Source organism: Mytilus edulis, chromosome 5 (assembly GCF_963676685.1).
Source record: "Mytilus edulis chromosome 5, xbMytEdul2.2, whole genome shotgun sequence".
Taxonomy (NCBI): domain Eukaryota; kingdom Metazoa; phylum Mollusca; class Bivalvia; order Mytilida; family Mytilidae; genus Mytilus; species Mytilus edulis.
Genome location: NC_092348.1, coordinates 37,423,858 through 37,438,292, shown reverse-complemented (window position 1 = coordinate 37,438,292; position 14,435 = coordinate 37,423,858). Strand labels below are relative to the sequence as shown.

The following is a 14,435-nucleotide window of genomic DNA, read 5'->3' as shown; positions in this document are numbered from 1 at the left end:
ATTTAACGAACTTTTAAAAGTTTTAAATCACTAATTAAAGTTCCTGCATATGTTTCATGTGCAACTTTTGTAATGTCAACGAATATTTTCGGTTCCTGAATTATTTAGTCAGAATCGACATGATTTGTATCTACTGGTAGATGGAATTTTTTTTTTCAAAAATGTTGCTTTTATTTTGTTTACCAGTGGAGAGGAGGGTCTTGGGTCGCAACCCTTGGCTAGCAAAGATAAGATACACTAATTTGACAATTTGCTTCAAAAATGTAAATGATATGCATGCATTTCACGAATCCAGAGAAACTATCATTAGTTTAATGAAAAAACATACTGTCAAATACATGCACGCATTACAAAAGAATATCATATTGAATGTTATTGGTAAAGTAGGATACAATTTCATGCATATTTTTGAAATAATTTTTTTTTAAGGGGAAACAATTGAGAATCGATATGGGGAATGTGCCAAAGAGACACGATTGACCAAAGCGCAGAAAACAGCACAAGGTCACTAAATGAGTCTAACACAGCAAGAACATCCCGCAGACGTGAAGTTTGTCTTGACGCTTAACACAGGATTTACTCTGACATGTTTTCTTAAAATTGTATTTAAATTTGTACAAATGTATAGTACATGTATGTCATATATTTTAAACTTTTGCACTAGTTTGTGTGGGTCACCACAGACGTTTAGATTCTGAGTAATGGTTTGATTTACACACATACATGTAGAATCGAGTTTCGACATCATGCTATTAACCTGCAAATTTTAAACTGAAACGTAAATGACAAATAGTAACATTACCCTTACGACCATTTAATTCAATAGATCCGTACACCCATTTTTGTAATTTAATGGGTCTGTTACAAAGAAATATAACGGTTGATCGACTGTAAATTATACCAATAGACTGAACTAAAACTATTCATGGGGAATTAAATACTTTCGTAAATATATGAAATACTTACCGAGCATTAGGACTATATAGATTATTACCAACAAAAACAAGTAGTCCATTTCAACATTAATATTGCTTATACTTCTAAGTACATTGTCGTGATTAACGAAGCATACAGGGTAAACCTACTCAATTATATTCATTTATTTTGACATTTAAACAGTATCTCTGCATATTTACAATAGTGATTGGTGTGTTATAGATATTTGCTATTTAAATCATTTGTGTATTTAGTAAATACATTTCACCGATCATTGATAAATTAATGAAGTATCAATGTAAAGAATCACATTTTCCTGATTGTGGGTCTATCACAACTTGAATCCTTTTGTTTATTTGTTTGTGTCGTCATTATCATTTAGTTTGAGGGACAAGATGTATTTTGCGGGAAAATCTGTCATTTTTAACGTTCGAAAAAATGGAAACAAGCACAATGGACATGCCATGGCATGCATCAATCATCGATACTATTTGCTCTGTCAACTTTTCGTATTAAAGGAGTAGGTCCGGTAAGGTCCTAAAATGGCCCCATTTTTAGCTTAGAAATTTCAAATCAGGATGTATTGACCAATATCACAATGAATCATAGCTAATACAGTGACAAGATAGGAAATGAAACTTTTTGTTGAATATTTATGTTCCTGCGTTTTATTCATGACGTCACAAATAGTATTCATCTTGATTTACGCGAAAAAAATCAATGTAAATGGGTAGATTTCTATTTATTATTGGACAGGAAACATAGAGCGCATACGTCGACAACAAAGATCTTTGAAAATAATATTTTTTAAAAGAAATTTTACACATCCATCTTGAATTTTTTTTCTGTCGACGCCTGCGCTCTATGTTTCCTGGTCCATAATGTGGTTAAAATATAGCCAATTTTGTAAACTTTCGCCAGAAATCTCATATTTGGCCTATTTAGGGTGTAAAAATCAATGCTTTAGAATAAAACTTTGACAACAATCGCTCTATTTAACTTTCTCACATGTCTTTAAGTCAGCTTAAAACATGTTTTATCTTCTAACATTGATCTTTTTAATCGGGACCAAATATGACCCTTACCGAATTTACTCATTTGTTTTTTTAGGTCATATTTTTGTAAATATACAGGACTTGAGTTTTCTAGATTATATAGTTTAATATTTTGTCACGTTGTGGCACGTTACACATGTTGTTCATAAAAAAGAAGATGTGGCATGATTGCCAATAAACAACTTTTTAAAAGAGACGAAATGACATAGAAATTTACAACTGTAGGTGACCATACAGCCTTAAACAATGAGCAAAGCCCTTATACCGCGTGTTTATCTATAAAAGGACCCAAAATGACAAATACTAAGAATGTTCCTATCCTATGCATATATTACTTTAGCCGTAGTTGGCACATTTTTTAAAATTTTAGTCCTCAAGGCTCCTCCGTCTATATTAGCTTGGTTTTCAAACTATTTTGATCTGAGCTTTACTGATGAGTCTTATGACGAAACGCGCTTCTGACGTATCAAATTATACAACTGGTACCTTTGATAACTAATTACATATATATTTATTTTTATATATAAGACTGAACATTACACCCTACAGTGTTAAAATTAGATTATTATGCTGACAATTTTTTTGTCACTCAACGGTAGATGAACTCACACCTTTGATACACTAAAATATCGCTTTGCCTCATGTCCGTCGGTCTAAACCGCACGACCACATCCGCTTTATAAAAATATAACTTCCATAGTCTTGGTGTTACCTTGTCACAGAAGGCGAATCTAGAAATAGACATAAGACATACGTTTTAACCGTGTAGAGAAGTTATATTTTAATTTTGTACACAACATATGTCTATTTGTCCGCAATCTTACTTACAAATTTGCATATACCATATTGAATAATGATTCAATTCATTATACAGTAACTAGAAATTAGTATATCATACATACAAGTCTAAACAAGTGACAACCATACAATACATATGCCCTCTGGATCTCAGTTTTTGAGTTGCCGAGTTAATGCACATATCTTTATAAGTCTGCAAATAACACCCACAGTGTTAGAATTAGATTCTTATGCTGTCACATTTCTGTCCCTCAACTCATCTCTTTCATACACTACAGCACCAATCTCATATCCAGAAATCTAGATCATGGGGATACATATACATGCACATGTATATTTAAATGTCTAAAAGTGTACAAAACAACATCGGTAACAAACAACATGAAACGTTTAATGTAATTGTCTATAAATATTTCAGATGAACGATATCCTTCATCAGTATAATTATAATGTAAAAGGAATAACAATCAACCCTGATTAAACTATAACAATTTTCAAATTTATGGAATAAAACAGTCTAAACCCATCACAAAAACGCTTGTTCAATTCTTAAATTTCCAAAATGACGAAGGTTATTTAGTTTGTGTACAAAAGAGGCTCTAAAAATATGCTTCAAATAAAAATAGTTGTTATATGAAGGTATATAAATGTCGTGTACAAGTTGCAAATTTGTACAGGTTATAACATGCACAAAAATATTGCTTAAAAATGGTGTTAACCTGTACAAAATTTTAAAATAATAATAAAGCAGAATATATATTCATAATTGAAATTTATCACATAATAAAGAACAATAATCAAATGCAAAAGAAGGGGCATTATTTACAGCATAAAATACTACATTTTCATACATATGAGAAAAGTTTTATTTACTTGTTGCTACAAGACAGAAACATCTGAAACCTTTGAGTTGCACAAACTTTCATTCTTCTACATTTACACCTACCAGACTTACAACTACCTTAGAAGTGAAAGGGACTTTCCTTATCATACTGTATATTTTCTCTGATATCCGGTTGTATTGTTATTTTCAATCTATAAGTTGGACTGTCCCTCTGGTATTTCTCGCCCCTCCTTTGTAAACCAACATGCTTTCAGCCATCATGATCATAGCAGATAAGGCGGTTTTGTACGTTCCCGTGAACATTTCTTACATACGATATCATATGTGTGCAGGTTTTTTTTACGTGTATCTACAGTTTGATATCTATTGTAGGTTATTAATAGAGATAGTATTTTTCTATGCTTTGGTTGTACCTGTCTCTTTTTTCTGTTTTCTATAAAACTAAACATGCTAAATGCGATGAAAAAAAAATGAGAGCTCAGATTAATCCTGATTAAACAGCAATGAATTATTCAGAGAGCCTGTCGAAAGAAGGGAACAATGCATAATTGTTTCTACGGTTAATCGATTGTCTCTTCTTAGTTAGCAAACATTTGAGAACCTGAAATTTGTTTTTCACACTTATCTATTCTTTTATAAGAAAAAAGCATCAAACACTGTTTTCAATGTTCTTGATGTCATTTGTGTTTGTGGTTGATTGTATAAGAATAGTCCTCATAATTTTCATCGACGGCAATCCCCTACTCGTTGTATGCATAACATATATATTAAAGAGATATGCACCATATGATATTCTTTATAATCTTATATAAGTTTCAATTCGCCATGCATAACTTGACGATTAATATTGCATAGGGTTGCAGTTTCTCAAACGAAAAAAAGAACCGTAATGCTTAGTAATTCAATGTCTATGTATTAAAATAAACAAAAAGTAGGATTCAGAAAAACTGTAGGTAGGCAATCAACCGACCAAGGTGTACGTGAAGTAATTTTCTGAAAGATTATTTCATTATTCAATTATTTGCTTGCATTATCTTAAATATTTATATATTATTATGCATTTAATTAGCTGAAACAACAAAGTAGTATGATGGCAAGTCGTTTTTTTACGAATACATTAGCATTGTTTTCTTCTTTGTTTTGTTGTTCTTAAAAAAATTCAGTAAATCAACGATAACATAGATGCAAACATAACATGCAATATTAGATAGTATGTGCAAATTATGATTATTGGGTTTTTTTATGAACAAATTGTGAAGGACTGAGCAGGATTATAAATAATCATTTCATGTGTCAAATGCGCAAATCTTACCATTGTCAATTAAGTCCATTCTTTCAGATTGAAATTGAGCGGATTGTTAAATAAGAATTTGTACATAAACATATTCACTAAAACCTGGTTGTTTTTACCAAGTATATTAAATAAGGAACATATATTTAACAACAAATGTACCTTGACATTGCATCTGTTTAAAAAACAAGGTAAGAAAATATGGAAAATATCAGAATGTTTACATAATTATACAAGGAATGTACTCGATTAATGGCACTTCGTTTGAAACTAAAAAAAGTATTACTATAAGCATATGACTGATAATGTAATACTGTTCGTGTATCACGCAATGGTAACTGTACATAGAGAAAAAGTTACATTCAGCTCGGTAATTGTACCAGATAACTACAAATCAATTACATTGGGCATATAAAAGACAATCAGCATATTGGATCTATGTATGCATGATCTGCGGGTAATGTCATGTAATGATTGTTATCTTCGTTGTCTTGTGGTGTGTTATATACATGCATCTCTTGTCTGTCTGGGTCCAATCCGTCATAATATCTGAATATCAAGAAATTTATTAAAACAAATTTCCATCTTATTTTGATTAGACTAAATACAAATAAATTTGGTTCGATTTTCTTACTTTAAATAATGTACAGATGGTTTATGTATGGTATTTGCAAAATTGTTCATTTTTTACAATTTTTACAATTTTTAATAATTGAATCTGTTTGCAGGTGTATTGCTTGTACTGTGTGTGCAAATCAAACTAAATTTCATTAAAATCCTCTTAAATATTCCTCAGATTAAAACATGTAAGGGAAATTATCAGATTCTCGCTGAAAGTAAACGTTTTTCAATAATTCCGTACATAATAATACATTGTTACTTAAAAAGTTTATTTACCAAAGACATATTGTCTAACTTCGAAAATTAAGAATGGAAATGTTGGAAGTGTCAAAGAGACAACAACCCAACCACAGAGCAAAAACAGTCGAAAGCCACAAATGGGTCTTCAATACAGCGAGAAAATCCCACACCCGGAGGCATGCCTCAGCTAACCCCTAAACAAACATATATCCTTGTTCAGTGATAATGGACGCCATATTAAACTCCGAAATATATAAAAGTTACTTAAATTAAAAAATAACACAAGATTAAGAAAGGTCAGATTCTCCTGACTTGGGACAGACACATAACTTTAGCGGAGTTAAACATGTTTTTGAGATCTCAACCATCCCCCAATACCTCTAGCAAAGTAGAAAAAACAAATACACAACAATACGCACAGACAAACTTAGTTTAACAGAAGTCCGAGTCCGATGTAAAATAAGCAACAGAAGAAACTTAACAAAATGAAATTGAATCACAATTTAACACATGACTTCTAGAAGTTGCTGACATGCCAGTTCCAGACCTCAATTAAACTGATTATATATAAAAGCTTATGTCTTCATCATATGAGTGGCAAGCACAATCCCTCCCGTTAGGGGTTTAATATCATACCATCATAAAATATATGAGAAAAACATAACTCGTATCATGCCAACAACTGGTTTTAGAATAAATGTGTTTATTTCCGATACCAAGACCTTTAAGTGAATCAATATCAAGCCAAAATATGCCATATTTAATGACCTAACAACAGTATCGTTACTATATCCCTTTTTTATAAGTCTGTTTAAAGGTTTTGTTTATATTTGTTTAGGGGCCAGTTGAAGGACGCCTCCGGGTGCGGGAATTTCTCGCTACATTGAAGATCTGTTGGTGACCTTCTGCTGTTGTTTTTTCTATGGTCGGGTTGTTGTCTCTTTGGCACATTCCCCATTTCCATTCTCAATTTTATTTGTTAGCTTTTGAGGTGAATGTCAATTATTTTGTGCTTTGTTAAGAATATTGCCATAAAAATGGATGTGAAATACCCGAACGTATACGATGTCTACATGTTGATTTATATTAACAAATGATGTCCTTGTACCGATGATACAATTACGTAAATGTTTTGACTAGTTTGTGATATCAAAACCACTGGTGTAATAATTTTTCAGTAAAACATATAAGATTTCTCTCGCTAAAATTTATAACGTTGTTTCTTATCCCAGGCATAGATAACCTTCGCCGTATTTGGCACAACTTTTTTGAATTTTGGATCCTCAATGCTCTTCAACTTTGTACTTGTTTGGCTTAATAAATATTTTGATATGAGCGTCACTGATGAGTCTTATGTAGACGAAACGCGCGTCTGGCGTACTAAATTATAATTCTGGTACCTATGATAACTATTTACATACACGAGCGAATCGTACAAGTTGAGATATATAAACACCATAAGATATATTTCACATGCATGCTTTTTTGTGGTCAAAGAGTATTTTAAGAGTTTTTGCAGTTCTAAATAGCATCTATAGAGTAATTAGAGACAGTGAAACAACAACGAACACTACAACCCAGCTATTAATTTTTCCCACAATAAACTTATTTTATTTCATACATTCAAAGAACGAATATGAGTGAAGTAATATCATTACTGAATACAAAAGCTTTGCTGTAATTCCTTCAAATCATCTGCAAATAGATGTCTTCTTCCTTTTTCCATGGCATCACACACGTAAATTTAGTGGAAATCTGTACAAGCAGTCAGGTAAATCAATGCATGCGCCTAAGAGTAGTCGAATTTAAGACAAATGTTTTGAAAACCAAGCTGCTCTTAAATATCAAAGAAGTCCTAAAGATAACAAACAAAAACTGGTTATCTGCAATAATTGAGACCCTAGTCTTACATGTTTATTGATATTTATATTTTTCTGTATCTGAAAATGTACAGTCTATATTTATCAATAAATCAAAATAACATTTCTTGTCACTGGCTTACCTGAAGATTTAATCACTCTCCGTTCATCAAAAGCGGTAGTTGACCCCTTACGTGACGTTATCTGATGTTTCGTTTAGTGCCGACAATATCTTTTATAAGGAGGTTCGCTTGCCATGTTTTGGGATTTTTGTCAGATTTTTTGGAATCCTCGGGTTTTATCCATTTGAAAGCCTTAAAAAAAATTGCCAATTGACCCCCATTTTTCTTTTTATAAATCTTTTACGTGTATAATGATAAGCCATCTGTAAAAGTCTTATAAAATTTTATTTATGTTTTCATAATTTCAATGACTAATATCTCGAAAACAAGCACATTGACCTTTATATTGTTTTTGCTCTTTTGAATCCGTTATTAATCCCCTATCAACATAAACTAGTGTTTTGAAAAGTTGATGGATATCAGAAGATGTGATATGATTGCAAATGAGACAACTCTCAATCCAAGTCACAGTTTGTAAAAGTAAACCATTAAAGGTCAAAGTACGGACTTCAGCTCGAAGCCTTGGCTCACATAGAACATCTAGCTATAAAGGGCCCACAAAAATACTAGTGTTAATCCATTTAATGACATGAACAGAACCGCAACATTCTTATTTCAGCCTGACTTGATATAGTAGCACAATGAGACAACAGTATTTTAAGAAGAGAATATGAAGATTTTTTCAATGAAACGTTGGATAGTCTCAACCAATCAACAAATGATCAAATATTGATTAAACTATCAATATGTATAAGCAGTAGATTAATATATCAAAACCAATCAGACCTACTTCTATTCGTATGAGTAACTTACCTTTCAAGATCTTGACTATGATTTTCTGAAAATAACATAGTATGAATTTCTGTGTGAAAAAAAAAATCTGTGATGCTTTTTCCTTCAATCATTTTGTGAGTGAGGACAAACGTTTATTTCAAAATATTTATAGATAAGATACATTGTATTATTATTGACTAAACACTTGAGGATCACTTGACATCGTTTACTCCTTCAATTTCTAGCCAGGACCCTGTAATTTAGTGGTTCCTGTTTGCTGTTATTTATTATATTTCAAACCATGACTAGATAATATTGACTTGTCTCAATTTGAAACCAGTAATTCAATGGTCGTTGTTTGATGCTTTTTGTCATGTTTTTTTTACATCGATCTTATGAATCACACCTTTTTAAAGTGATCGGTACAGTTTGTTTTTATGCTGTGTCCTTCTACAAGTCAGACACTCAGATATATGTTTTACTAAAACACATTTTATAAGTACCTGTCTCTTTTGGAAGTCAGTAGCCTTTAATGTTATTGTAGTTGTTTATTGGTGTATACTCTTTAATTATTGCGTTGTACTGAAATCTGTAGTTTAGCCTCGTTTGATTTACGTTACATTGTTTCATGTTTAATGTTAGGCCTTTTATAGCTTAGGTATGGTTTTACAATTGTATTATTTGTATATCAGTAAAAAGATATAAGATTCTCTGGCAGGGTAACGTCATTCTACATGTGTGTCCCACTTGTGTAAACCGACGTTTTCCCCGTTGTTTTCAAGTTTTTCGGTTATGAATCACATTCGGAATTATCAAAATCGCGAAAAGAAAGAGACGGGATTTAGTTATGTTCCTTTATAACTTCATTTAATATGCAACCAGGGATATCATCCGTGTCCCAGTTAAGGTTTCCTATGTAGAATTTGCAGACGGTTTGAATGCAACCCTCTATTGAGGAAACGATAATAAGGATAATCTATTATTAAAAAGCATGTTGTTGGAACTTCACGTTACACTCATTTAAGAAAAACTAAGCAATATCAAAACTGAGGAAAAAAAAACAATCTTAGCGAATCTCTAATACATATTGCATTGCCATTAAATATGCTTTGTAAAAAAGCATTCTGTAGTATTTAATCACATCTTCAAACTTGTAAAATATTTTATCGACCACTGACTAACAGAAAACTGAACACAAACAAGCAACATTTCTGAGATTAAATAATGCATTCAAAAAAGTGCGCAAATCAAAATTAAGGTATAACTGAGACATGTGCATAGACGGGACACATTTTGATAATGAGTATCTATCATGGGTTTATTCAAGACGATACATTCTTAAATAAAGAATAACCTTCAAAACCTTACAATTCATCAAGAAAATAACAAGAATTTTGTCATTGGGTTTTGCACTTACACGAGCAACACTAAGTGCGCCCAAAGTAAAGCAGGATCTGCTTTCCATCCCGGAGCACCAACGTTTGAGTCAGTGTTGTGTAGTCTTCGGTTTTCTGTGTTGTGTTTTGTCCACCGTTGTTTGTTCTTTTGGCGTGTTTCCCCCTGTTCTTTATCATAAAATTTTCACCTTTCTTTTAAAACTCACCAGGAAATAAGAGAAAGTCCAAGTTGTGAAGCATTCACATATTACAACAACTAATTTGTTTTAGACTGCGACAGAGAGGACTTGTAAATTTTGTTTTGAAAATATTTGCTGATATTTAAATATCAATGAAATTTACTTACCTGTTGTTTGAAGCTGGTTTGATCTCGGTGCATGTTGTGATATATCTGTATTGCTAAAATGAAAGTGAGAAGATAATATTGATCAAGTGTATTATTGTTTCTGTATTGTTGTTATCCGTTTGTCGGTGATTATCAGAGTTTGAAACAAATATTGAAATTGGTTTTTTTTTTCTTTAGTTTTATAAAACATTTAAGAAAGTTGTTGCAAACATTGTTAGTTTTTTATTCCAATAGATATACTGTGTTTGTAGGAAAGCTTTATAGAACAAAAACTGTCAAATGAAAAAAAAATTGCGACAATTCATTTGCCAATCAACGGCAGTTACTCTGCAACTTTAGTACTATTTTTCCTTAATTTACAAACGGCTACATCCCTCATGCATGTCGTCTTTCCATTTAGAACTGAAAACCTGTGTATATAGATAGGAAGCGATCGTTTCGTTTTGTTCTTTTTGCACTAGTGTCATTAGTTTTTAATTTTAGTTCAGATATGGACACGTATTATTACTGGATAAAAGAGCGTAGTCAATATAGCATGTATTTATTTCAACACAATTAAATTTTCTATTCATTCTAACAGAAATTAATTTTGTGTCTCTTGCAACAAAATTTAATTTTGTATTTATTTCAACATATTTAAATTTTATATTTTAAAAATTAAATTTTTTTTCTTAAATTTTGTTTATTAAAAACATTTAAATCTTTTTTCCATATACTTATGATGTATATATTAATTTATAAACTATTTATTAACCAATATTGCAAATCTTTGTCTATCTCTATTTTTGTGTAAGGCTATGATGTTAGGTTTTTATGTTATATAGCTTACCAAGTGTTTCTGTACACTCGGTTTTCAAATAATTGTATTTTAGCGTCTTTGATAAATATAAATTCAGAATTGCAATTCGGGTGTCTCAACTTTATAAACTGTATCAGTTATAGGTACACAGGCTACTGATTAACATGTTTGCATTTGTTTCAGATATTTTCCATGCCAGCAGGAACTTGCGTTTAGCAACTTTATCTTACTCAACGCAAGAACATGTTTATAATATACAACTGTAAAAAATCATGATATAATCTTTTAGGTTTTATTTCCTCAAAACATTCACTAACTAATGCCTGATGCACAGCAGGGGCTTCTAAATTTACATTATCTATATATAAAGTAGAAAATGGATAAATGGCATTACGACAACAACTCAGCAACTGCAATTAGAAAAGATCTTAAACTTGAATCTTTCTAAGAAATAAAGACAATGTAAAACATTGTGTCACAGTCTCAATTGCTCAGCGTCAAACACAATTGTATATTTATCATCATCTTTAAAACTATAATTCAACTCAAAACTAATTATACACTGGATGCACATGTAGCTATACAATGGACATTCTTTTCCATACCTTACATCTTCTTTCTCCTTAACCTGACCTTGTTTTAAGCCTGGAATATATTTATCAAAACTAAACGAATATAAAACATCCTTCGTTTTACAAAAATAATTCTGTATAGACGGGGTTTATATTGACGTTAAGAAATACAAACAACAGCAAGTAAAAAAACTCAGTCAAAGAACATATGTGTGGAATAATATATATTTTATAATTCACAAGATATCATAACGTATACCACTAAATAAACTGAATATTGATATACTCATTGATCTGATGTAACTACAAATAGTGTATTTACCAAGCTACTATTAAAAACATATAATCTTATTATTTAGAAAAGCAATACATCACCGTACCGGGTACATAAAATAATCTGCAATTTAAATTCATTGATAACAAGTAATCATACCTCTTCTATAACAAAAAATCGAAAATATTACTATGAAGAGGAGTAATATTGCAACAATCCCAATCACAAGGTAAATGAGACTGTGTTCTTCTTTACTATCTAAAAATAATAATAATACATGTACATTGAAATAAGTGAGCAAAGGGAAATATCAACATTCAAAATGATATGTCAAAGATAAACGTACATTGACATGGAAAAAAGACACATAAACAGGAGGCAAACAACGCAGTCTACATGTATAAAATATATAAAAAAAAGTTAAGTTTTTGTCCTCTGTTTATGCACCGCACGGGTTCTAATAATAGTCTACGTACGTCTGCCTTTCTGTACTTCCGTCAGCATTAATCAAATAAATACTCAGGGACCGTTTGATAAAAAGGGAGGCGAAACATACCAAAGCGAAATTCAAACTCAAGTCGAATAAAAACTGACAACGCCATAGCCAAAAAAGAAAAAGACAAACAGAAAAACAGAAAAACAACAGTACACACAACTTAACGTAAAAAAACTGAGCAACACGAAGCCTACTTAAACCTGGAGATGATCTCAGGCTGCTTTGGAAGGGCAAACATGTTGAACCAGTCGCGTTGCTCATGTAAGTACAAATTTTGTGAAAAGTCTGATTCCGATGGTCACATTCGGGCAAAAGAGGACGGGATTGAGGTTATGACAATTGGAACATTTTCGTCGTCATCTATGAAACAGACATTTCGTAACAGTCAACCATGGAAGTATTATATTGACAGGAACTCCAACAAACGGACTTCAAACGTTTATATTGCGATGCCGCAAAATCGTTAAGTATCTGTTAATGAACTCGACATATCTTATGGATGCATGAGTTCCGATCAAATTTTTGGAAGCTCGTGAATGATCGTAATTACGGAACATGCCGAAATAACCGGATGTGTACATAATTGTCAAGGAAATTACATTTACCGACCATGTGAATGACAAATATGTCAGTTTTTACGGGTTTTGCTGCATAAAAACAAATAAAAAGAAAAGAAACGAAATCCCCGCGACTATTTTCACCTAATAAAAAAACAAAAACAAAAACACCGAAGAGTAAAAATACTCACAAATCATAAATATTTTAGTTTAAGTTGCAATCAATTTCAAAATAATATTTTAACGAAGTGTTTAATGAAAGAATTTCCAACAAAACTTTAATCAAAAAGTTGGCCCGGAGGGACGGGGTTAAAGAGCTTTGATCCGAAAAAAATATCAAGTATTTTGATTTATTGTTTCCTGAAAATCCAATGGCAAATATTTCATGCAATTTAACAAGAAACAAACACATAAATTGCTTAGCATACGGTGTAAGATGTCACAGTTCAGAACTGTTAAGCTTTTAAACACATAAATAAATTCTAATTTGATTTCCATGATTAAAAAAATTTTAACTGCATAGGGCCAATCATGGTGGTCGTTCTTTAAATGCATCCAGAAATATTAAAAGCCATCTGTAAAAATAAATCTGTCAGACGTCAGATCGAGTAATCTCGGACTAGGATGAATGTTTAAGGTTGTTTACAACTTTGGAATTATCATAAAAGGTGTAACAATTCATCTGCATGTCTCGTAACCTGATATTGCTATGTACAGGTATCACATCTTGTAATTATTAACCTCTTTTGGTCTTTAAAACATATTTGATAAATAAGTTAATAACATTTTACGATAGAGAAAACCATAAATATTTGTGTAACACTCGATAAAAGTTTACAATCATTAAACTAAAATTTGAGTTATCCGGCATCATCTGGCACACTACAAGCGCATCACATTATTTTCTGTTAACACTCTTCTTCAGAATCATGTAATTTTCATAATCGGATATTTCCCGATTCCAAGTTCCAATGATTAAAACATACTCAACAAAACTAAAAATAAGCTTGCCGTTTTTCCGAATGCAGTTAATTTTCTTATGTCATTTTGTTAAATATGGACCGATTTTTTCGATCTTTTCAGCGTTGTTCTTCATTTATTGAACGGAAACAGGTGTTGTTATTCATGTGGCGATTCACAAATAACCACGGGAGTTTCTGTGTTTATTTACATTTGTAGGTAGTTAAGACAATCGATATCAAATCACGTGATAAGACCAGCTTCAGTTAAAAGAACAGGCGAAGGCGGCATCACAGATACCCCACAAAGGAGTTATCACGAACTTGAAAAACTGAGTCGGAACCTTTTATTTTCTTAAAGAAATCAGTGGGATTGGAATGTGCTAATTTTTCGTGTGTGTTTCTGTCAATATAATACTTCCATGACTCAACCGATTCCAAGTCGTGATGGTGGCCGTAAATATAACGAAAGTATGATTCCAACTTTACCACTTT

General features: G+C 31.7%; 1 protein-coding gene and 1 long non-coding RNA gene across 2 annotated transcripts in view; both read right to left on the bottom strand.

Annotated features, from left to right (window-relative positions):
• LOC139523601 (hemicentin-1-like) overlaps positions 1-1,086 on the bottom strand; it is a 327,025-nt gene extending 325,939 nt beyond the window's left edge. Inside the window, exon 1 of the mRNA XM_071317738.1 lies at positions 967-1,086. Coding sequence (XP_071173839.1) covers positions 967-1,015 — 49 coding nt within the window. The 5' untranslated portion in view covers positions 1,016-1,086. The remainder of the gene's footprint in view (positions 1-966) is intronic.
• Positions 1,087-2,526: 1,440 nt separating this feature from the next.
• LOC139523600 (uncharacterized) lies at positions 2,527-12,656 on the bottom strand. Its single transcript, XR_011664651.1, has 5 exons — positions 12,088-12,656; positions 11,688-11,727; positions 10,284-10,336; positions 8,580-8,604; positions 2,527-5,473 (listed from the first exon to the last, which is right to left on the bottom strand). It is a non-coding gene; the product is annotated as an uncharacterized lncRNA (long non-coding RNA).
• Between the last annotated feature and the right edge of the window lie 1,779 nt (positions 12,657-14,435).